The 22432-nt window shown below is 40.2% G+C and overlaps 1 protein-coding gene across 5 annotated transcripts in view; it reads left to right on the top strand.

Annotated features, from left to right (window-relative positions):
* The window catches only part of naaladl2 (N-acetylated alpha-linked acidic dipeptidase like 2), a 703949-nt gene that overhangs the window by 588693 nt on the left and 92824 nt on the right, over positions 1 to 22432 (top strand). For all 5 annotated transcript variants that reach the window (XR_003673909.1, XM_028444647.1, XM_028444645.1 and 2 more), the window contains one exon: positions 1884 to 1973. Coding sequence is in view for 4 of the 5 variants with exons in the window: in XM_028444647.1 (XP_028300448.1) it covers positions 1884 to 1973 (90 nt within the window). In the remaining variant the exon portion in view is untranslated. The remainder of the gene's footprint in view (positions 1 to 1883; positions 1974 to 22432) is intronic.

Genomic DNA, 22432 nt, shown 5'->3' with positions numbered 1-22432 from the left:
TCTTCATCAACTTCTCTACGCTCATTTATCTGCCTGTTTTTCCTCTGCCTCGGTCCCACTCTGTATCTGTTCATTTATCTGTTCTCCAATCTCTAGTACTTCACCTACCTTTCCTTTATTCCCATCATTTTGCTCTTGCCCACCTGTCCTCCTCTCCTCCTCAGTACGTTCACTTTCTTCATCTACCTGTCCGCCCTGTCCCTGCGCCTCCTCACCCGTAAGCCCTTGGGTGATCTCCTGACCACCCTTTTCTCACCCACCTGTCTGTTTATCAGCTGACCTGCCGTCCCCACCAACATCTGGACACGCCCTGACCAGATGCCCCTCCTTCTTGCAGTGGAGACATTTCATATTTTCAGACGTAACATAAATAACGTAATCAAAATCATCCACTCTCAAACTTAACAGAAGACTTAGATCCTCATTTCTTTTATTCAAAATCATGTACACTTGGCGTCTGTGTGACACGACATGACTCAACTGTGGTGCTTTGCATCCTGACGACAGTTTTTTTTATAGGAGAGACTATTTTCCCATGTCGTGACAACTCTCTCACAAAAAAATCATCACTTATGAAAGGCGGAACGTTAGACAAAGTCACTCGTTTTGCCGGCAGGGACAGAGAAGATACGACAACAAACATATCATTAATGACAACTCCGCTCTCCACCACCGCATTGGCCTTTTCTACACTGTCAACAAACAGCACAACTGCTCCATTCATTCTTGCTGCAGATTTTACACTCTGAGGTCCGACCACCTCAGCAACAGCCTGGGCACATTCATCTACCGAGTATCGGGAAGCACCGGCGACCTTTACACCGTGCTTCCTCGTTAGACCGGTAAACTCCACACTCGACCCCATTATCTGTCCCAACACAGAACCCACACACCACGCCGAGCGGCGAGTGCCGGTCGGCACCAACACAAACCAAAAAAAAAACAACTAAAAAACACGGACCCTTAACTTTACAAACAATCCGTTAGTACCTAAATATAAAATGACGCAGTATATAAAGAAAGTAGAAAGATAGGTCGCTTCCACTCAAAGCTTCACACGCTCCCACACACCACCACTCACCCCACCCACTCAGAGAGAGAAAGAGAGAGAGAGAGAGAGAGAAGTCAGTCAGACCGGAAATTAAAATAACTATAGAAATAAATCTAATCTTTATTTGCATTTAAAGGAAGTGTATTTTATTCTTGCACTGGTACAGTATCATTTGCTCATCAAATTTGAATATATTGTACGTTAGTTAATTAATAGAAGCTTTTTAAAGCAACTCTTCCACAATGGAGTGACACAGAAGTACTATTGTGATGTGAGCCATGGAGGAAGCTTCAGAGTTGTCACACAGCTTTTCACTTCAGGACAGAAATGTGTTTATAGCTCTTTTATTATAAGCTGTCTGCACATTGATTTGACTCCATGAAAAGACAGTATTATTAGGAGTGAAGGCACTTCCTCTACAAAGGCAGTGAGGTGACTTTGAAGTCCCAATGAGCTGATTTGTTTTGGAGGGCTTACAGAGTGCTGAGGTGATGCTGAGGTAATTTTAGGTTGTGAGCCAGCACACACACACACTCAAGAACTAAATGTTCTGGTTGTTGGGTGGCTTTAAGAGCATTTATGGTTGATTCCTGTCGCACAGCTGACAAGTCGCACCATTCTTCTCTGTTTTTAGATGAGAAAAGAGCATTTTCAAATCAACAATGCCATAAAAAGGGCAAAACAAAGTACTTTATTGTGTCATTTTATTTTTGAATAAATGTTTGTGAAAAACAACTTTGGCTTTCAATAATAGGACAATGCGTGTTTGACCCTCTTTTCATAATAGATAACAAGTGCTTTCTCCTTTTTTTTTTTCATCAATCTGTTTCAGACAACAAGCTTTCTGGCAGAAGCTCAGTTTTATCCAAAGTCCCCAGAAACAGTGGATCCACTTTTCAAGTTTCACGAAACCATCGCAAAGGTAAGACAACTAGAAGTGATGACATTTTTTCTTAAAAGGGATGGTTATTAGCCGCATACTGAAGTGTTTTTTTTATCATCAATACACCTGTACGATCAAATAATGATAACTTTTTAGTTATTTAGAATTCAGATATTCCAAGGTGACAAAGACAAAGTGTTTGACAGTGAAAGTTAAATAGCAGTTAGTAGGGTAGTTGGTAGTAAAGAGCTTTTGGTGGAGGGGGGAGGAGCATCATCGTGACATTATTAAACAGGCAAGTTGGTCCGGTCACTTTTTGATGAGTATTTATTATTTTAATGAAGATGATGTTAAAGTCAATTGTCTGACTGAACATTTGCTACTTCTGACTACATTTTTGTGTTGTATGAAACTGTTGCAACCAGAGACAATCTGCACTGTTTTGCCTTCAGAACCTGCTGAAATGTAGCCTGGGATCTATCTTGATCTCCTTGTGTTATTCAATGTTTAATACAGGTGATGAGTCTGGAAGCGCTCATGAGGCGTTTGAATTCCGGGGGCTGAGTGGGGTGGGACAAACATGAGCTGTGTAACCAATCAAACAATGATGACCATAGCGCAAAAAGCTCCCTCAATGGAGCCGGTAGTGGAAAGTGGGGTGTAGTACGGTACAGACTTACAGTTTTAAAGCCTCTTCTTGTTGTGGTTTCAACGATATATCCAGGTTTTTTAAAACAGAGCAGAGCACAGCTTTGAATGGCTTCTCCATGGCGGGCGCCATGTTTGCTTTGACACTGCTTGACGCAGGAGATATGTTGTTGTTTCTGTATAACTCTCATTGGCTCGGTTTCTTTCCAAACCGGGGAAGTCAGCAGAAATGGAGGAATTTGAAGTGGCTGTGGCTTATCGCCAGGCTTGCTGAAATCAGTGTTTTGCTCCAAATATTAAGTGCAGTGTAGAGATTTGAAGATGCAGTGTGAGTTGGACAGCACACCTCGCGTTACCATGACAAAGATTAGAAAAGAGGAATGTTGTGCTGCGCTAACTCCACCTGTGGGTCACACGCAGACTCACATCTCAATTGATGTTCACAGAATTTCATTAAGTTTGAGTAATGATAGCGTAATGGATTTTTTTTTTAATTTACTTAAGTTTGAGCCAACAAAGCAAACACATACACAGAAAAATTGGTAAAACTTTAAGGCTGCCATTACACTGTTATTATGACATGACACCTGTCATTAGCATGAATACGGTGTGATGAAAGCTGTCATTAGGTGTCGTTTGTTACCCTAACCCTTTGTTACTCTAACCCGACTAGATCCCTCCACCTAACCATAAAATGCCAACATAGCTCCAAAGGTGTCATAATTTAACGAACAACACTTAATTACAGCCTTCATGATACCTAATGACAGCGTAATGTCAGCCTTATGTAAAGTTAGATAGTATATAGAAGCCAGAGTGTATGTGTAAAACAGCAGTTAAAGTGACCTTGTGAATAATAGTTTAAAATGCTTAGACTAAAACCAAATTATAAATACTGAAACTAAAAACTCATTGAATTAAAAAAAAACTAAACTAAGTATTAAAAACTATACTATACTATACTATACTATACTATACTATACTATACTATACTATACTATACTATACTATATAAAACTATAGATTTACTAAATAAAGAGCACTAACCCTGTTGCACTCTAACAAATGCCACACAGTTGATATCAGATGTGAAATCTGTTAAGACTTAGACTATGAATTTGAAGCTATACTTTGTGGCTTTCTTTGATTTTATTACAAACCTTTAAAAACAATATGAACAGCTTTGAATTATAAATCACACATGAAATTCTAAGGTTTAACCCATAAGACCAAGAGAAGTATTAGAGCCATAATCAGGGAGGTAAATGGTTAAAACTAGGGTGGAAAATGCCCAATATTCTTTCCCTTTTCCAGACACCCTTATTTATTATCTATGCAGGAAACAATGAAGAAGGTGGTGCGTTTGGATCTAAAGCTGCAGTCTCTGTCAGCACCTTTGTAATAATATTATAGGCAGGGACCATCAGCGTGTAAACCTGTCAAGATAAGCTCTTCTACAAAGTCCAGGCAGCTTCTGTATATGAGAAAATTCCTAAAGTGATGAACAGCTACCCAAGATCCAATATCCAGCAAGTACGGTCCGAGAAGAACGGATGCGGCCGAGTGCTAAATCCCTTCATTATAAAAGAGATATTGCCTGGCAGACCACAGCTTTAGGGATTGGCTCCTGAGGTAAGAAATCAAATTCAAGGAGTCGGTGTCAACACTTCATTCAAGCCAAAGCTTTTACCCTAATCCCCTCAGCTTCATATCAACAAAACCCCCCTCAGGTTTTAGATCCAGTAAGTTTTACGAGAGCTCGCTGGGAGTCTATTTGTCTGACGGAGACACCTCAAACAGCAGAAGAACCGGTGCCAGCTTTCTGTTGTTGCTAGGCAACAGAAGGAAATCCTGCTTTTGTCAGTCACTTGGTTCTAGCAGATAGAATTAGCCGGGTCATTAGCTAAGTAAAGCATAAAAAAGTCCAACAGTACTTTGGCCGAGACGCTGAAAGTCTGCTGGTATTTATTGATATTTACTGGAGATGGAGAGCGCTGAGCGGGAACAATTACTAACTGTCGTTCCTCTTAGTTTGAAGATGTAATGAAGAAAGCTCTGACTCTAATGAAAACAACCAGGCTTTAAACATGAATCAGACTGGCCCAATAGAACTGTAGATCAGATCACAGTAGAGTTCAGTCTGTGAATGTCTAAATATCTATAACAAAGACTTAAAAAAATTAATAGAGAGACTCGGCTTCATCATTTAATTAACTTGATTTGTTATCAATATAAAATGGAATGTGAGTTTCTTTTCTCCAATTCTTCCTGGCCAGTCCTGAGTTTTAATCAGACTAATTATTATATTCCAAATGTTCAATTTGGATTTGTTTGTGGTTTAAATCCACACTAAAGGATCTCCTGTTGACAGATACAACGTCAAGCTTTCAAACATCCAGTTAATCTAGCATAGGTTTTTATTTCCTATCCGAACTATGGATTGAATCCTAGTTATTGCATTTTCCAACCCTGGTAAATGGTACCTGGTAAATTCTCATGACATGCTTTCATAAGCTGTTTCCATATTCTAAGTTGTTCTAAAAAAACCATGATTGTATGAGAGAGCGCTGTCTTTTGGCTGTAAATGAAACCATCATCCTCACAGTGGCCCTCATTTATCAACGTTTGGTCGTATGACAGGACCAACGTGTGATTTATGAAACATTTGTATCTGACCAATCCCAGTGTACCAATGATAGGGTGTTAATAAATCCGGCAGCTGAATTTGATAGTTATTATTATGTTACATACTTAAGTCATCCTGATTCGGAGGCCCCACCCACTGAGGTCAAACAATTACTGGCAAAAAAAAAAAGAAAGGAAATCCTCACATCGAGGTGGAGAAAAACAAAGATGTGCTTTTTGACAGTGGGAAAACTGGACTTAAAGGTCCCATGTCATGCATTTTTCACCCATTGTTCTAAAAACCCCAAACTCACCTGTTTTCCAGAGTGTTAGCCTCTGAAAAAGTGACTTTCTGACCAACGGGATGTTTGCTGCCTGCTTATGCATATTCATGAGGGGGCGTGTCTATACACTGACTTGCCTGCGAGGCTCCAGCATGACTCGCTCTGAGGCAGATCAATGATCACCAAAGTGATTTTCTCTTGCTATCCACACACTGTTGTTATTGTTTTCAGCCAAAAAACTGTGCATTACAGTAAAACATATGGATATTTAAGCGTCTCTTGTGTGAGTCTGTCTCCGCTCTGTGTGTTTATCCAGCACTAGTTTCAAACACTCACCGGAGTTTTAAGCCACTAATTCACTTTCTTCTCCTCTTCATCTATACTATAATTCAAGGGAGGTCTGTGTGTGTGTGTGTGTGTGTGTGTGTGTGTGTGTGTGTGTGCGTGTGCGTGTGCGTGTGCGTGTGCGTGTGTGTGGAGCAAATATCTCCCAGACGTGGTGCGAGTTCGACCTGAAACTTGGTCAACGGGTTCCAAATACCCCAAGTGTGTGTATCTGTTATTTTGGAGTAATTTAGTCATTTCAAAATGTTTATTTCACTTCTGGACGGCCCCGAAATGAAACCTATTCAGTTATTGACCTCAGGGTGTGAGGGGGCGCTAGAGCACATCTATATCTATTTCACTGCACAGCTCCTCACCCGAGCAAGAGTCACGTGTGTGGCCACTCCTCCACCACTTCCTCCTCTGCCATGCTATCGTTAGCTTCTCAAACACGGGAGCTTTCTGAATAGATAATTTGAAACCCTCAGCCACTGGTGAGTCTTTTGCAGACAACTTTCTCATTGTTTAAACCATATAACTGTTGCTCAATAACGCGCTGTTTCACTAGAGTCGGTATTGACCTCAACCTGTTCAATACTCCATCTGGAAAACTGCAGATTCTCTGTGGTGCCGTGCATGAAGCTAAGCTCTGATCATTCGGTTCGAAAGTAAAAAATTATTTTTGATTTTAAAAAAAGACAGCCGAATTGTAGATAATACTTTAACTTACTTACTCACTCATGTAGTTTGGAGCTTTACGTTTTGTTTTGCGCAGTTTTGTTGTTTTTCTGATTGGCGCTACAATGTCTATGGAGTTTGGTTATCAGCATCTCAAACATTTCACGGAACACACACACACAGTATTTATTTATTTATAATAAAAATATACTAAATGAGTAAAGTAAAACACAAAAAAATGCACAAAAAGACAACTGAAAGAATAACAAATACACATGACTCCAAAAAATATACATTACAGAAAAATACAATGAGGGTGCACGGAGGAGATGGATGTCACACACACACACACAGTATTTATAATAAAAAATATACTAAATGTGTAAAATAAAACAAAACTAAACAATATATATACAAGAAGAACACACAATTAACAACAGAAATGCATAAAAATACGCAAAATTAAATATTTATACAAAAAATACACAAAATGACAACAGAATCACACTACAATGGCAACAAAAAAACTATAATTATACTAATACACAATAGAAAGATACACAAATACACATAATGACTCCAAAAACATACATTACAGAAAATACATCAAACAAAAAAAATATGAAAATGAGTATAAAAAAACAACAAACACATTTATGTCCCATAAAATCAAACCAGGGAAATCACACACGCTATTTTACTTTGCACCCACAAATAAACCCCTTTTTAACACTACAGAGTACAGAGTATGTACACCTCTTTGTACATCCAACCTTCAAATATGTTGTCATTTGGCCATAATTGACAACTGTACTTATGCTCCCACATGAATGCATACTTCCAAAGGGCACTGTACTAGATGGAAGTAGAGACACAGACACACACACACACACACACACACACACACACACACACACACACACACACACACACACACAGTATTTATAATAAAAATATACTAAATGAGTAAAATAAAACAAAACCTAAACAATATTCATACCAAAAAACACACAAAATGACTCCTGAATCACACTACAATGGCAAAAAAAAAACAATAACAGAAAGATACAAAAATACACGACTGCAAAAAACATACATTACAGAAATATACACCAAACAAAAAAATATTAAAGTGAGTAAAAAAAAAACAACAAACATATCTATCATGCACATGTTCCATAGAAATAAACCAGAAAATTGCACCCACATTTTGCACCCGTAAATATACCCCTTATGCTCCCACATGAATGCATACTTCCGACGGGCACTGTACTAGTCTTTATTAAATACAGGAATAGTGTATTTAAGGTAATAATTATTTGTTTATTACCTCAACCGTTGCGTTGCATTGGATCACAAACATGTCAGACCAAGTCAAAGGCGGTACGATTGATGTCTACTCCCTTGGTGCCTACACTGCAGTGTTCACCGTGGAGGCACGGCACAGGCAGCAAGCACTTCCTGGAGGAATCATAATTCTAGTGATGTTACTAGAATTTCAACCGCTCGTTTTTCAGAAGAGGACAGAGAAGCCGTTCAGAGAGCAGGATTATTGGGGATTTCTCAGAGATTCATGATGGAATTTCAACAATACTTTGGGGGTGTTTTTGATAAGGAATTAACATTGTAACAAGGTCGGCCACCGTATAAAGGAGCTCAGAAGTGACGTCTGCCCCCCTGTGTGTGCTGCATAGTACTTCACAGGCCTCCTGGAGAGACACACAGAAATACATTGTTTATATCAGTATCAGTTGTCCGCACGCTTTAGCGCATTTGCAGCTTTCAATCTTTTGCTGTTCTGCTCCACAGATCCACACACTCAGATTGACATGAAGTTAGACCTGCTGTGAGATTTGATCATAGCGTACGCTCACGTCAGAATTAATAAGTACCAAAGTTTGCTTGATTATGGTCGAATGCACGTTGTACACTCAGATCTGAACGTACGAACGGTTAATAACTGAGGGCCAGTGTTTGTAAAGGTAATATCAACTCTATGGCCCTGTTTATATGACAACATTTTGCTTCTGTTTTTGTTTCCAAAATGTTCTACGTTCACACAGCAACATTTTCAAAACAATCTTTGTTTACATGAGACCGCTGGAAGCATAAAAAATGATGTAGTATGCATGCCAGGCCAATAGATGGTGGTGTGGTTTTGCAATGAACCAAAATAGGTATGTGCACACATTTCTGCTGAACACAAGTAAGAGCAGAGCTTCACTCTTTAGAATTTAACTGAATTTATCCAACAAAGTGATAATTTACTTCATCATCACTTGGATCAGAGGATTCTGACGCCAGTCACAGTGCTGCACTCCTACTGAGATCTTTTTTGCCCGAATCCGGGGTCGGGCTTAATTTCTATATTTTTAACACGGACTCTGGTTGGCTCTGATGCTGCACGGTGAATGAATGGTCAGGTGATGTGTTTCGATAAGCGCAAGTTGACGCACAAATGAGGCTGTCTTCTGGTACATAAATAAATGACTCGTTCTTGACATGTTGTGTTGCTTTGTCCCATATGTATTCACGAGATATTATTGGCCCTTTTAGTTAGCAAAAGGCGCTTTAACAAATGCATTCTGTTACATTTTTGTCTTTAACCACACCTGGCGTTGGCTCCGGGACATGATGATTTACAAATTAAGCACTGCGCGCACAGATGTGAATAGTGTCAGGCAGCAATTGGTTCAGGCTTAAAGTGAGATCGGCTTTATTCTAGTTTGGGCCTTATTCTGACGGCTATGGGCTGGGTCATGTCTAACTTTGTACGTCTGAATAAAGCTATTGTATGAGGATCTGCAGCTACAGTGAACATGCCTGTGACAAAGAAATTGTTGCATCCCTGTTTACATGGAAACAAAAGCGTTCACTTTCACTTTCACTCTGGAGCCCATTTTTTTAAATTTCCATTTTCAAGCACCACAATGCTGTTGCCGTGTAAATGTACTGCCAAAACACAACAAAACGTTTGCATTTTCACTAGAAAACAAGTCCATCACCTCTGATACATTGTCTTTTATTTTGATTATTTAGGACAAACAATGGTTTATGATACGTGATTTCTTTGCAAAACATTCAGCAAGTGTGAAACGTTTCAAAAATAGATTACTGCTTTTACTGTTGTAGTACTAATATATCTTTGAACACATTATGCTACATACTGTATGATAAACTGGCAAGCTGCAATGTTTATTAATGAATTTGTACAGCTAATGCAATCAGAGTTACTTTAGCTGTTTGTTTATTTCCTTTTCAGTGTATCTAAGGTGTGTCTGTTATTGGACAGAAATGTGCTCTGCGTTTCTGAGTACAGTCATGATATGCTGATGAGGAATTAGGTTAGTCATGCTCTTAATTATCAGATTCTTGGAATGCAGACAGAGCCAGATGTTATTTGTGCAGGTGGTAAACCAACAGGAGAGAAGAGGGAGTACACTGACATAACACGACAAGTGTTATTCTTTATGTTAGATGTTGGGATGAGGAAGGAATGAGAGTAGGAAGGAAGCCGGGAGAGCTCCGTGGAGACCTGTGTGTGTAACACTGCTGTGGTGCAATAACACTGACACTCTGTGGACAGATACTGCCTGTAGCTCAGCACAGGAAATGTTTAAATGAGAAAGTGTTTTCCAAGTTAAACCTAATTTAGGTTCCTGTTCAGGTTAAGTTAAGGGTAAAAAAAAGAGGGGACTGGGCGCTAAGCTAACATCACTTAAATGTTTCCAGGATTTGTTTCAAACTTATGTGCAGTTTAATTGACAATTTGTTTGCCACAAGGTGTAATTTATATATTTATCAAAGGCTTAACATTAACATTATATTGTATGTTGAATTTATTGCATACACAGAGTTTATTCTTAAATTGAGGATTTTTAACAACATGGTCAGCCTCACAGAGCTAAAAAAAAGTGAGAAGAAATCAGGGCAGAGCTGCCTTCTTTTTGTAAATAGAATGTTACGTTTTATTTTTTTACAGTAGTTTTCATGTGATTTGGCCTAAATGCTGGGATTCATTGGATTTTTGATGTAATATATGTAGTATATTCAGTCAGACATGGCATCGCTTTAAAGGTGAGCAGTGTTAGCTTGTTTATGTCACCAATTTCTTGTCTATTTTTTTATTTGACTGTTTGCTGTGATGGTTGTGTCTTTGAATGGTTTATGTGGTTAAAAACACAAGGCTCTAAGCTTTCAAACAGTATATGATAATTGTGATGTGCTGCTGGATTTGAGAAGCATTTAAACGTGACGGACACATGAGAAGCCGCCCTACAGGACTGTTTCTCCTACACGAACTGTGAAGTATTTCGAGCTGCTGCCGGCAACCACATCAATGAGTACACTGAGCACGTGACAGAATACATCAGCAAATGTATTGATGATGTCATACCGTGAGTGACCACGCGGACATACCCCAACCAGAAGCCGTGGGTTAACGGTGCGGTCCGCTCAGCGCTCAGAGCTCGGACATCAACCTTCCACACCGGCAACCCGAGTGAGTCAAAGAAAGCCTAGTACAAACTCAGGAGCTCCATCAAAACAGCTGAGAGACAATACAGGGAAAATATAGACTCATGCTACAGTGACTCAAACAGCAGGTATATGTGGAGAAGGCTTAGGACCATCACAGACTTCAAGGCAAAGCGCTTCAGCATGGGGGAGGTATCTGCTTCTTTCCTAGATGAACTGAACTCCTGTGCAAGCAGGAGATGCTGCTGGGACAAGTCAACTGCCCCTTCCAGCTATCCCGGGCTGATGTGTGTAAAAATCTTAAAAAGGTGAATGCACACAAAGCTCCTGGTCCAGACAATTTCCCAGGCCACATCCTCAAAGCATGTGCTCACAAACTGGCAGATGTCTTTACAGACATTTTTAACATTTCCCTGCTCAAGTCTGTAATCCCCTCATGCTTCAAGAAAACAACAAACATCCCAGTACCTAAAAAGTTGCCGAAATGATGCCTTTGACACTCTACTGTATCACTCAGGTGCAAACAGCCCCTGCTCTCCAGCCATGAGACCTAGAACATCACCTCACGCACACACATAAACCAGGAAGACGCACACACAGCAATAAAAAGTACATGCACGTTCGCGCACGGACAGGGATACACACACGATGTGTCTGTACATACACACATAGCTTGATAAACCCTCTAATTACCACCAAAATCTGCTCTTTATAGAAGCACATAGTCAAAAACATTACCACAGTGGAAAGGAGTTCCACATTGGAGCTGTCAATCAATGCTCACTGAGGGCTGTGATTGTAGGAAACCCTCCTCCCAGCTTTTACAGGAGTGGCGGGGTCAACAGTGACCGTTAGTGATGCACGATGGTCCAGACGTCACATAATCTGTCTCAACCAATAGCAAAATTGAATTGTAATAGCTAGCATTCATCCCTTATGCTGCCTTCACACCAGACGTGGTGGAAATTATCGCGCGAAAGCTTCCGCATGATTAAAAATGGTTTCCCCAAATTCACTTGATATGCGTGTCTGAAGCGAATATATATAAAAAAAAATGCTAACCAAACTCTTTTTCTTTTTACCATCAACTGTGGAGGACACCAATAAAATCGCTGCTCTTTACCTTCTGTGGAAGCTGAAGAGCCATCAAAACGGTCAACGTCGGCGTTCCTGGATTCACCAGGTTTACCAGCGACGCATTCAACTTGTTGAGTTTCACTGTTTTCTTCAGGAGCTGCGCCAGATCCTTCCTGATCCATTCCCGGTAAAAAAAAATTGACCGTGTCGTAGAGCTCCGGGTAGTGACACGCCGCCACGATCATTTTCTGCTCCATGCTAAAATGGGTTAAAAGACCGGTGTCCGCGTTTAGGACTTGGATTGGCTTTCGCGCCTGCATGTCACATGAAACCTTCGCCGGAGTTCAATATTTTCAACTCAAGCAAATGACGAATGTCATAGGAAAACGGGAGCGCTCATGCTGCGGCCAACGCTCTTGTCATGCGAATCAAATCGTGCCACCCAACAGAAGAATTCACCTTTTTTTTGCATCTTCCCATTGATTTTGTATGTAATTTGGTTGCGCAAAAATTTTGTGCCGCGTCCAGTGTGAACGCAGCTTTAGTGGTGGTCATTGACATTTTACAACTAAATATACAAAACTAAAATACATTTACTAAAATGTTAAAAGTTGGGCTAGGATCAATCAACAACACTACTTAATACCTGAATACATATGTATTCAGCAGAAAAAAGTGGGTTTGGGGTTTAGTTAACTCATGTTTAATCTGTTGGTCCGGGTCCACATGACTCTGGATCCGGACCCGGACCGGGGTCCACCATTTGGTGGCCTCTGGTGTAGGAGCTGTGGGACTCGGCCTGTGCTCAGTGTCCCTCCCCTGTCCTCATTTGTCTTCTTGAAAAGGTTCAGTGTGGCAGGTGGCAACAGCAAGCACCTCTCAGTTCTAACTCCCCTTTGTTCCTCTTCTTGTTTTCCTTCACCTCTTACTTCTCTTAAAGGACGTTTTAAAAGCAAAGCACCACGTGTGCATGTTGGCATCCCCTGGGCTAGGCATTCCAGGTACAGTGCTGCCAAGCTGTTTCTGCTGGTCCCTGTTGTCACACTGACATGGAGAAGTTTGTACAAGGGCGATACACAAAGAAGATGAAAATATTGAAATAACAAAAACCGTAGCCGGCCTTCATTGTTATTATTTTTTTTTTATATTTTACAATAACTGCTCTCTATTCACTTCCATCTGTGTTTCTTTAATCAGCAAACATATCTGACCTCAACCGCTGTGCACGCATGTGTGACTGAGTGAATGTTATTATTTCTTAAGACAACACAGGTGTTATTACAGTGCGATGTAAAGGACAGCTCAGCAAAATCAAAAACAACTCTAATCCAACTCCCTCTTTTTTTAAATGCAAACTGCTCAGATTTTCATTTCAGGCCATTCCTCAATTTAATACGATGAAGGTTAAAGCTGTGAAAGACTTATATGATGTCTGCTCCTTCATAAGAATAATTTTGCATCCAATTTTTATTCCCCTGACATTTTAAACTTAATTTCCAAGTAATAACATCATTGGAATTGATTTTCTGTCGGTTTCATTAAAAAACACAAGGTGAAGCACATGGGCAGATAAAGTAAGAAAACAGACAAGGAGAAAGGAAGGGTAGGTGATATCAGAAGTAATAAAGACGTGGACACAGTCAGAATGACAAACCCAGAAATAATCCTCTAAATAAGAGCGAGGCTGGAGTTAAAGAGTTCTGTCAGCCTTAGCCAGCCCTGGTTTCTCATTTTCTGCTAAGAAAACAAAGGCTGTTCAATGAGATCCAGAAATAACTTAAAATCCATGTAAAGCAGAAATAAATGTGTGTTATGAGTTTGTCACACCACAGAAACATGTCATTGACCACTGAGCCAAATTGGAAAGATGAAAAAAATCACTAAGTATATAAAATTAGGTCTCAAAATCATGGAAAAACAAGCACTTCTCTCTGCTCTGAAACGCTGGGGGCGTGTCAGTTAGAGGATCTGGATCCACACCCACACGCAGGAAGGGCACCGCCTCCGTGTACTGTGTCTTTGGGAGAGAGCGGTGTGAAAGCAGTGTGCTCAGATCGGGTCAAACGAGGTGTCAGCGGAAAGGTCTGCTCCGCCCGAGTCCGAATATGTGCATCTCTCCCGGGTAGAGTCAGAACTTTGTGAAAATGTGTCACCAGCGCACGCGCTTTATTTACTGGCGGCTTTAGGGCAGAGAACGGAGCTTAACTTTGAGAGATGAAGGCTGAAGTTTCCGCGAGGTGAGAAGACATCCTGACCAAATACAAATAGTTTATGAATGTGCTCTACTGCTGTTAAAGTGTGGAGGACTAATGTCCAGATAAAGTATCACAAAGTCACCAACGCTATCGTGTCCTTTTAAATATTAATGATTATCAGGGGCTGTGAGGGGTGGGCGGAGCTTATCCTTAACCCATGATGAAGTTATAAGCTTTTTGTGGTGCTATAGAAGCCTTTGAGCAACACTGGATGCATAGTGGTCAAAGGTTTTCTTTACAGTTTCCCCAAATTCATTGGAAAAAAATACAATACATAATCTATTTTATATAATTAATAATAATGTAAATTGATGCTAACATGTTACTGTTAGTTTCAGGTCACAGATGTTAGTTCTACCTCAGATACATAGTATAAGTTTTCAGTGAAATGGTCCCAAACTTTTCAGAGTTTAGGTTGGTTTTTCTTTTGTTGCGCAATTCTTCTTCACAATGTAAATGGTGAAGCGACACTGCCCCCAGCAGTGCATGTATGGTACTACAGCAAAAATAAAGCAGAAAATGGCCGTTGTCCTGATTTGATCATGAATTTACAACATTAAACAACACTTCAACGCAAATTTCTAATCATTTTTGCTGTATTGTATATGTTACACACAATGTGGTTGGCGCAAATCTTGAGACGGTCTCTATATTTAATTCTGTTTTTTCTTTTGCCCCCCCTGACAAGAATCTCAAACTCCGCCTATTGAACCATACTGTTATTATTATTATTTTTATTATTATTATTATTATTATTATTATTATTATTATTATTATTATTATTATTATTATTATTATTATTATTATTATTAATAATAATTAGTAGTTTATAAACCAAGATCTGCTCTGTCCTGCACTGGTAGAAACAGTGAAAGTTTACATGATGGTTTCCACCTAGTGGAAGCATATACTGTATAATGTAATTAATTCTGGTCCTAAAACTGAACCTTGTGGGACTCCATGACTGACTCTGGCTACGCTGAGGAGAGATTAACATGAACAAATATTCAAGTGGTGCTTCTTTAATCCCAGTAACACTTCCCAGTCTGTATAGCAGTAAACCATCATCATCTGAGATCTAAGAGGAGCAGGAGGAGATCATTGGTTACTGAGGAGCTCTCACACATACTGGTCGACTTGTAATGATTTTAAAACAATGTATTATTCCAGTGGTTCTCAACCTTTTCAGCCCGCGACCCCCTAAAGACGCCAGAGACTGGGGACCCCAACTGTACCTCAAGGTGGTTGGATATAGACTTGAACATTGAAGAACAGTCATGTGGAGACAGGGCCATCTATAAGGGGGAATAAAGGGGAGAGCTTTTTGTCGTCCATTCATAAAGTCAGCAAAATGATGGTCCATTGTTCTATGAATCTGTGATAACCACATTTATTTATTTAAACAAATAATATCCACTGTTATTCAGGAAGTTTATTATTATTTGAGCTATAGTATATAGTCATCTTAAAGATGTAAATCGTTGAAAAACTAAACTAAAATGGGTTAAAGGTGACAAAATGGTGGAAAAGGTGGTGAATTGGGATTTTAAAAACCAAAAAAATTGGTTCAAATGTACAAATTAGAGTCGCCAAAAATAGACAGGAAAAAAATGTAAAAAAGGTTGAAAGTGTCAATATTGGCTTAAAAGTGGCAGAAATGGGGGAGTGGGGGTTGGTGTAATGTAATCTAAATAGTAGGAACAATTTGTTTAAACTAGCAAATAATAGGCTTGACATATTGAAGGTGGTTAAATTGGCAAAAAATAAGCATGACATATGATAATAATGGGTCAACATATGTGAGGTGGGAAAAGTGCTTGAAAGGGTTTATAAGTGCTGAAAATGTCTTGAAAGTGGAAAAATGTGCAGAAATGGAATTAAAAGTTGATGGAGAAGTGGCAGAAATGGGAGTAATGTAGCAAAAATACATTAAAAGGAGCACAAATATGGCAAGAAAAAGTGATGGAAAAGTTTACTCGAAGTTGCACAAAAAGGGTGAAAATAAGCAAAAATGGGCTCAAATTGTACCCATGTATTATTCAATGGCGTGATGATACAAAATTATGAAACAAAAAGTAAACACAAAAATGTTCCACTTCAAGGTTTTTAATTTTGGGTGGCATATTTTATAACCCAAAGGGACTGAAGGTAAACTGATTACTCCACAGGAATTAAAAAACAATATTCCATGTGGATTCATTGCTTTCATGATTAAGTGTTAGGATATTACAACATTAAAGCACCAAAGGAAACGTGATTAGAGCAGAGCATGAGGACGAGGGAAGAGGAGCGTTTCCATTTGCTGAGATCAAAGCCTGAGCTCGTGCCTAAAAGATTGGCTTTATCTTCCTGTCGCTGCTTGTAAAGCCAAAGGCCTTTTCATAGATAACATTTTCACCTTAAACTCTACAGCCTCCTACCGAGGGTCAGCCAGAAAGCACTTCACAGGTTTTAATCTACAAAGGCTTTAAAAACAGGAATGGAAGAGCAAACATCTGCCCTGTAAAGATGATTAAATCTGACTATAATGCAAAAGGGTGTTTTGCTTTATAGTGAAACATTTAAAAACATTCACAAGACTCTAGGAATATGTTTGAGAATCATATTGCATAACCTTTCTGATTGGTGTTAACTGAGCGTAAAACATCACAGGCTTCAATTGAGCTTGACTTATTTTACTTTCTTTGTTTTCTCACCTGGGATGGAAATCAGCTGTGCCAAATGTTCTGGATCTTGTGCAGTTGTGGGTGATTTTGCTGTGGCAGATGAATAGAGATGGAATAAATACTAAAGTTATAATGAGGTTGTTTATAACAACCCTGGGAAGGAGAGAATGCTAACAGTAACAGAATGCTAACAAAGTGTGTTTGTTTTTACCAAAAATGAAAGTGGTGTCACAGAGAATACTAAACTGTTACGGGTAACCCTAACCCAGAAAAACATTCTGAGATTGAAGTTTTATTTTTGTTTGTTAGTTTTTTTAAAGGTATACGTTAGCTGCAACCAGGGTTGGGGTCAAATACATTTTTATTATTATTATTTTTACAATTATGCATTCAATAATCCATGTTCAATTACAGATCATTTATGATTGCAGTGACCCACATTTTTCCCAATTACAATTAAATCATGATTTTTTTTTTTTTAATCCTCTGAAAGTCAATTACATTCTCAATTACTAATTCATATACAAGTTTAATCACAAACTGAGTCTAAATAGCCCCATAAAACATATCTTTCCTCGTGTGTTAGCTTTCTGTTAGTATTTCTTATGAAAACGGGTCAGTTCTGACCCATGTCTTCATTCAGCTGTAAAATACCCTAAAAACAATTATCTATCATCTAATTTGTTTCTTATTTAATAACTGACCGTTTTAAGAACATTTTCATGCCAATTAAAATGACTAAGCCTAACCCGTTATATCGCCTTTGAGATAATCTGACGTGTTTTGTGACCCATTGCGACGCAGCGGTTGGACAAAACAGTGGACTATCACCTTGAGTCGACTCTTCCTGTAATAAGTAGTGGAGAGGATGACAAGAAAGCGATGTAGCAGCTCCTGTGAGTGTTTGAAGCAGCTAAAACAGCTGATTTTACTACGCTGCCGCTGTCGCACAAGCATTCTGAAACAGTGTGTACCTGACTCACAATCACAATACCATGTGTTTTACTGTAATGTGCCGTGTTTTGGCTGAAAACAATAGCAAGAGTGAGTGGATAGCAAAAGAAAATTGCTAGTGATCAGCTGTTGAGTGGAGTCAATGTCTACAGACACGCCTACTCATGAATATGCTTAAGTAGGCCCCAAAACAGCCTGTTTCTAGAACTGCTCAGAAAGTGACTTTTCAGAGGTCTAAAACTCTGGAAAACAGGAAAATAAACAACAAATACTATGTTGTTGGGGTTCTTAGAACAAATGCAAATGGGTGAAAAATAGCATAATACTGGACTTTTAAGTGTAAACTCTGAAGTTCAGCTCTAAACCATTAAAGCATGAAAGAGATCCACGGACACCCAAAACAGAAACATAGCGTAGCCCCGGTTTGTCCACGGACTGAGAGAGGAGTGACATCACTACCAATTTGTGTACCCTCGTTTTTTGGTTATTTCGTTTGAAAACCAAATAAAAAAAATGGAAAAAATGGGTTTGTTTTTTTGTTTTATTAATAACAGGAAAATGAAAAAACCAAACAAGCAGCATTTTTATGTTTTAAAATTAAATCTGGTTCTGTTTGTGTGATATTTACGGGGAAACTAGGACAAGTTCTTCATGTATTAATCTCATCACACAGAGGGGACCCACAGATGGACTTTTACTCTGCTGCGTTTGATAAAAAATGATCTTGTATCATGTTGTCTACCTCACACTGATGGCGGAGGTGTAATTTGTGTGTCGATTACGTTTTGTTAAAGACTTATTGATGCTGGAAGTCAGGCATTTGTGAATATCTGCCAACTTTACCGAACAGTGTTACAGTCCAAATAATATCCAGATAAACTGGTGACTGGGCGGACTTTTGCTCCCGGTCCGGACATAAAAAGAAGCAAAGCACAAGTCACATTACTGGTGAATTGAAATTTTATTAATATATAAATAAATCACAACCCAAAAATGGATGTTACATAAAACATGCACATGACATGCGGAACCAGAGGTGGTGTAATTAATCTACTGGATTCATTACACCACCTGTAATCTTCCGTGTGTGTTGACGGCTACAGTAAAAAATAAATATTTTTACTGTAAAAGCTGTAATTGTTTTTGTAAAAGTGTCAAATCGTAGAAGTTCTACATCTATATTGTTCCTCACACCAGCCTCACAGTTAATAGTCAGTCACCAGTTTATTTGGATACTATTTGTATCGTAACACCGCAAAACAAAACATAAATGCGAGCAGCTTTTTATGAGCTAAAACATTCACTCACTGAATGAAAACATGAGCAGGACCAGAAAACTGCTAAAATAAATCCTTAACAGTCCTGTTATGTGTGGAGACCTGGTCCTGGGCAGGGAGGTGCAGTGCAATATGCAAAAAAGGAAAGTTTGGTTGCTGCTTCACACCTACACAAACTCTGTGGAACTAGTGTGAGCTTAGTTCACATAAAGTCTCCTGCAGTGAGTCATTTGTGTAACAGTGCAAACACAGACACCACATTATCTACAAGTGAAGGCACATCAGTGGGATTCACAGGAGGACTGAACGTGTGGAGAATGGAGAAGCAAATTAAAGATGCATGTAATTATATCTGCTCAGTCCCTCAAGGCAAACTGTTCTGGGCCTCGTTTCAGGGACACTTTGGATAGAATGCCACAAAAACTAGTGTACTATCGTAACTTAGCCATATTCCTCAGCCTTATCAATATTCAGATCCAGATTGGTAAAACTAAAAATGATCATTTTTGGTCCAAAAGCACCAGACATTGTGGCTTCTTTATTTATTGAAGGAATTCAAATACAAACAACAAATGAGATTAAGTTTTTGGGTGTTATGATAGATAAGTTATCATCATTATCGATTACACAAAAATAAAAAAAATATCCAAAATGATGGCTGTTTTCTTCATGGTAAAGCAGTCACTGAATAAAAAGTCTTTGAATATATTGTATAACTCATTCACGGATACGTATCTAACGTATTGTATTGAAGTGTGGGGCAGTGTCTGTAAATCATACACAAATTCAATTTTTATTTTACAGAAACGAGGACTGAGAATTATTGGTGGAAGTGGATACAGGGAGCATACAAACCAATTATTTATATAACAATAATTAATATATATTAATAATTAGAATAAATTTTAAAAACCATGTTCAAAGCTCAAGAGTAAAGTAAAAGTAATTACGATTTGCCTTGACTGTGTACATACATCTACTGATGCCTCTGGACACATCATCAGTTATGTGCCTGGTCTCATCGGGCGTTTCGGGTCTTTCAACATAATACACCCTCTTCCAGGTGACCCAGCCGTGGCTGATCAGGCCCCGCCTTGTGTCCAGATGGCTAACTAGCTACCATGACTCCATGGCTCTCCTCTCTTGAGCCACAGCCATCTTGAGGCCCTCTCTGCCGCGTCGGTGGTACTGCGAATGGCTCTCCTCCTCTCTCCCTCGATGCCCAAACAGCTGAGTGCTCTGGCTAGGCAAAACCCCTACATCCAACCTCCACTGGGAAACACCTTGCTCTCCAACCAGCCCGCTGGCAGTCACTGACCAGTCCCGCATATTTGGAGAGCTTCCTCTCAAAAAAAAAAGCTTCTTCCAGGCGATCTTCCCACTGGATGGTCAGCTCCAGCAGCACTATTTGCTTACTGGCCTCAGACACAAGGACAATGTCTGGTCGCAGGGTGGTGACTGCGATGTGGCCGGGAAACTTCAGCTGATGCTCAAGATCCACCAACAGCTGCCAGTCTTTTGCAGAGGTTAGGATTCCTGCAGAGGTACTTCTGGCCGGGGTTGGCTGCTCCCCAGCTCTGACAAAGGCGATGGTTTCCTTGGAGGGTTGGGCACACTTCGCGTACACAAGTCCTTCGCTGATAACTTCAGCGATGTTCTTAAGAACCTGGTCATGCCTCCAGCGATACCGCCCATCTCCAAGTGCCCTGGTGCAGCAGCTGAGAATGTGTTCCAGAGTTCCTCACTTGGAACACAGTGGGCATGCTGATGTCTCTGCTATGCCCCATGTGTGCAGGTTTGATGGACTTGGGAGTACGTCATACACTGCCTGGATGAGGAATTTGATGCGGTGGAGCTCGGCTTTCCACAGCTCAGCCCAAGTCACTTTCCTCTCGACCGCGTTCTCCCATCTTGTCCAAGCTCCCTGTTGCTTCATTCCCACTGCCTTGATGGTTCTTGATTCTTCCACAGCAGCTCTCACCTCCTCCTGGACAAGGCGGCGCCCTTCCTTCCCGCTGGTGTTTGTTCGGGGAGTTGGAAAGGAGCCTAGCCCAGCTCTGCCTCGTGTGACCACTCCCACCAGGCTCCTCTGGCGCAGCCTTGCCTCTGCCTCTTGAACTGCGTTCTCTGCCCTCCATTTCCTTCCAGTTCTCACTTTGATCCCTGCTTTAGCCACCTTTGGATCACGTGAGTCCCTGTACTGAACCACTTCTCTGGCTCTTGTGACCTTAAGCTCCTCCTCCAAGGATTTGAAGGGCAGCTGCAGTTTATTAGTGTTCCCATAAAGAGCAAGGCTGCTCAGGCACTTCGGTAATCCAAGCCATCTCCTGAGGTGGCTGCTTACCCTTCTCTCTAAGCTCTCCACTATTGAGATGGGGACTGTATAGACAGGAGGGGCCACAGGATCCTGGGTAGAATGCCGTGTTGGTATACCCAGGCTTTGAACTTTCCCGGGAGTCCTGACTTGCCCACGGATTTCAGCCAGCCATCCAATGCAGTGCAGGTCAACTGGATAGAAGTTGTGTCTCTCAAGGAGCTGTCAAAAACCTTGCCCAAACTCTTGACTGGCTTCTCTGTGATGGTTGGGATGGCTGTGCCAGTGATGTTAAAACGAAACTTGTCCGCTACCTTTCCTTTTCTCAGCACCATGGACCTTGACTTGGCTGGTTTGAATCGCATCCGGGCCCAGTCCATTACCTTTTCGAGTCCCTTCAGAATCCACCGACAGCCTGAGACTGATTCCGTCATGACTGTGAGGTCATCCATGAATGCCCTGATGGGGGGTTGCCGCTGTCTGGATTTCGATAGGGGTCCTCTGCACTCTGGCTCAACAGACTTGATGAGCATGTTCATGGCTAGGGAAAATAGTGTCACAGCGATAGTGCACCCTGTGATAATACCAATCTCTACCTTGTGTCAATGTGATGATATTGCTCCCAAAGAGACCCTCATCCTGAAATTGGTGTAATAATCAGACAACAGTGACAGAAGAAAGGTGTGTTTCTGTTCAGGGGGTCAGACTATAACAATCTGACTCATGACATCAAATTATCAAGGTCACTTAATATGTTCAAAAAGAATATGAATGAATAAATCTGCGACAAAAGTGTAACTGTGTTGTTGTTTCAAATGAGATGTGACAATGACTGTGTTACAGTTTGCTTTTGTTTAATGTAATTCATTTTTTAAGGAGGGGCCAGATGTAGTTTTACTTCTTTCTGCTCCTTTTCATTA

The sequence above is a fragment of the Gouania willdenowi genome, chromosome 4 (assembly GCF_900634775.1).
Source record: "Gouania willdenowi chromosome 4, fGouWil2.1, whole genome shotgun sequence".
In the NCBI taxonomy this organism is placed as follows: Eukaryota; Metazoa; Chordata; class Actinopteri; order Blenniiformes; family Gobiesocidae; genus Gouania; species Gouania willdenowi.
The sequence above is the reverse complement of the archived record's forward strand: the minus strand, read 5'-3'. Positions and strand labels throughout refer to the sequence as shown.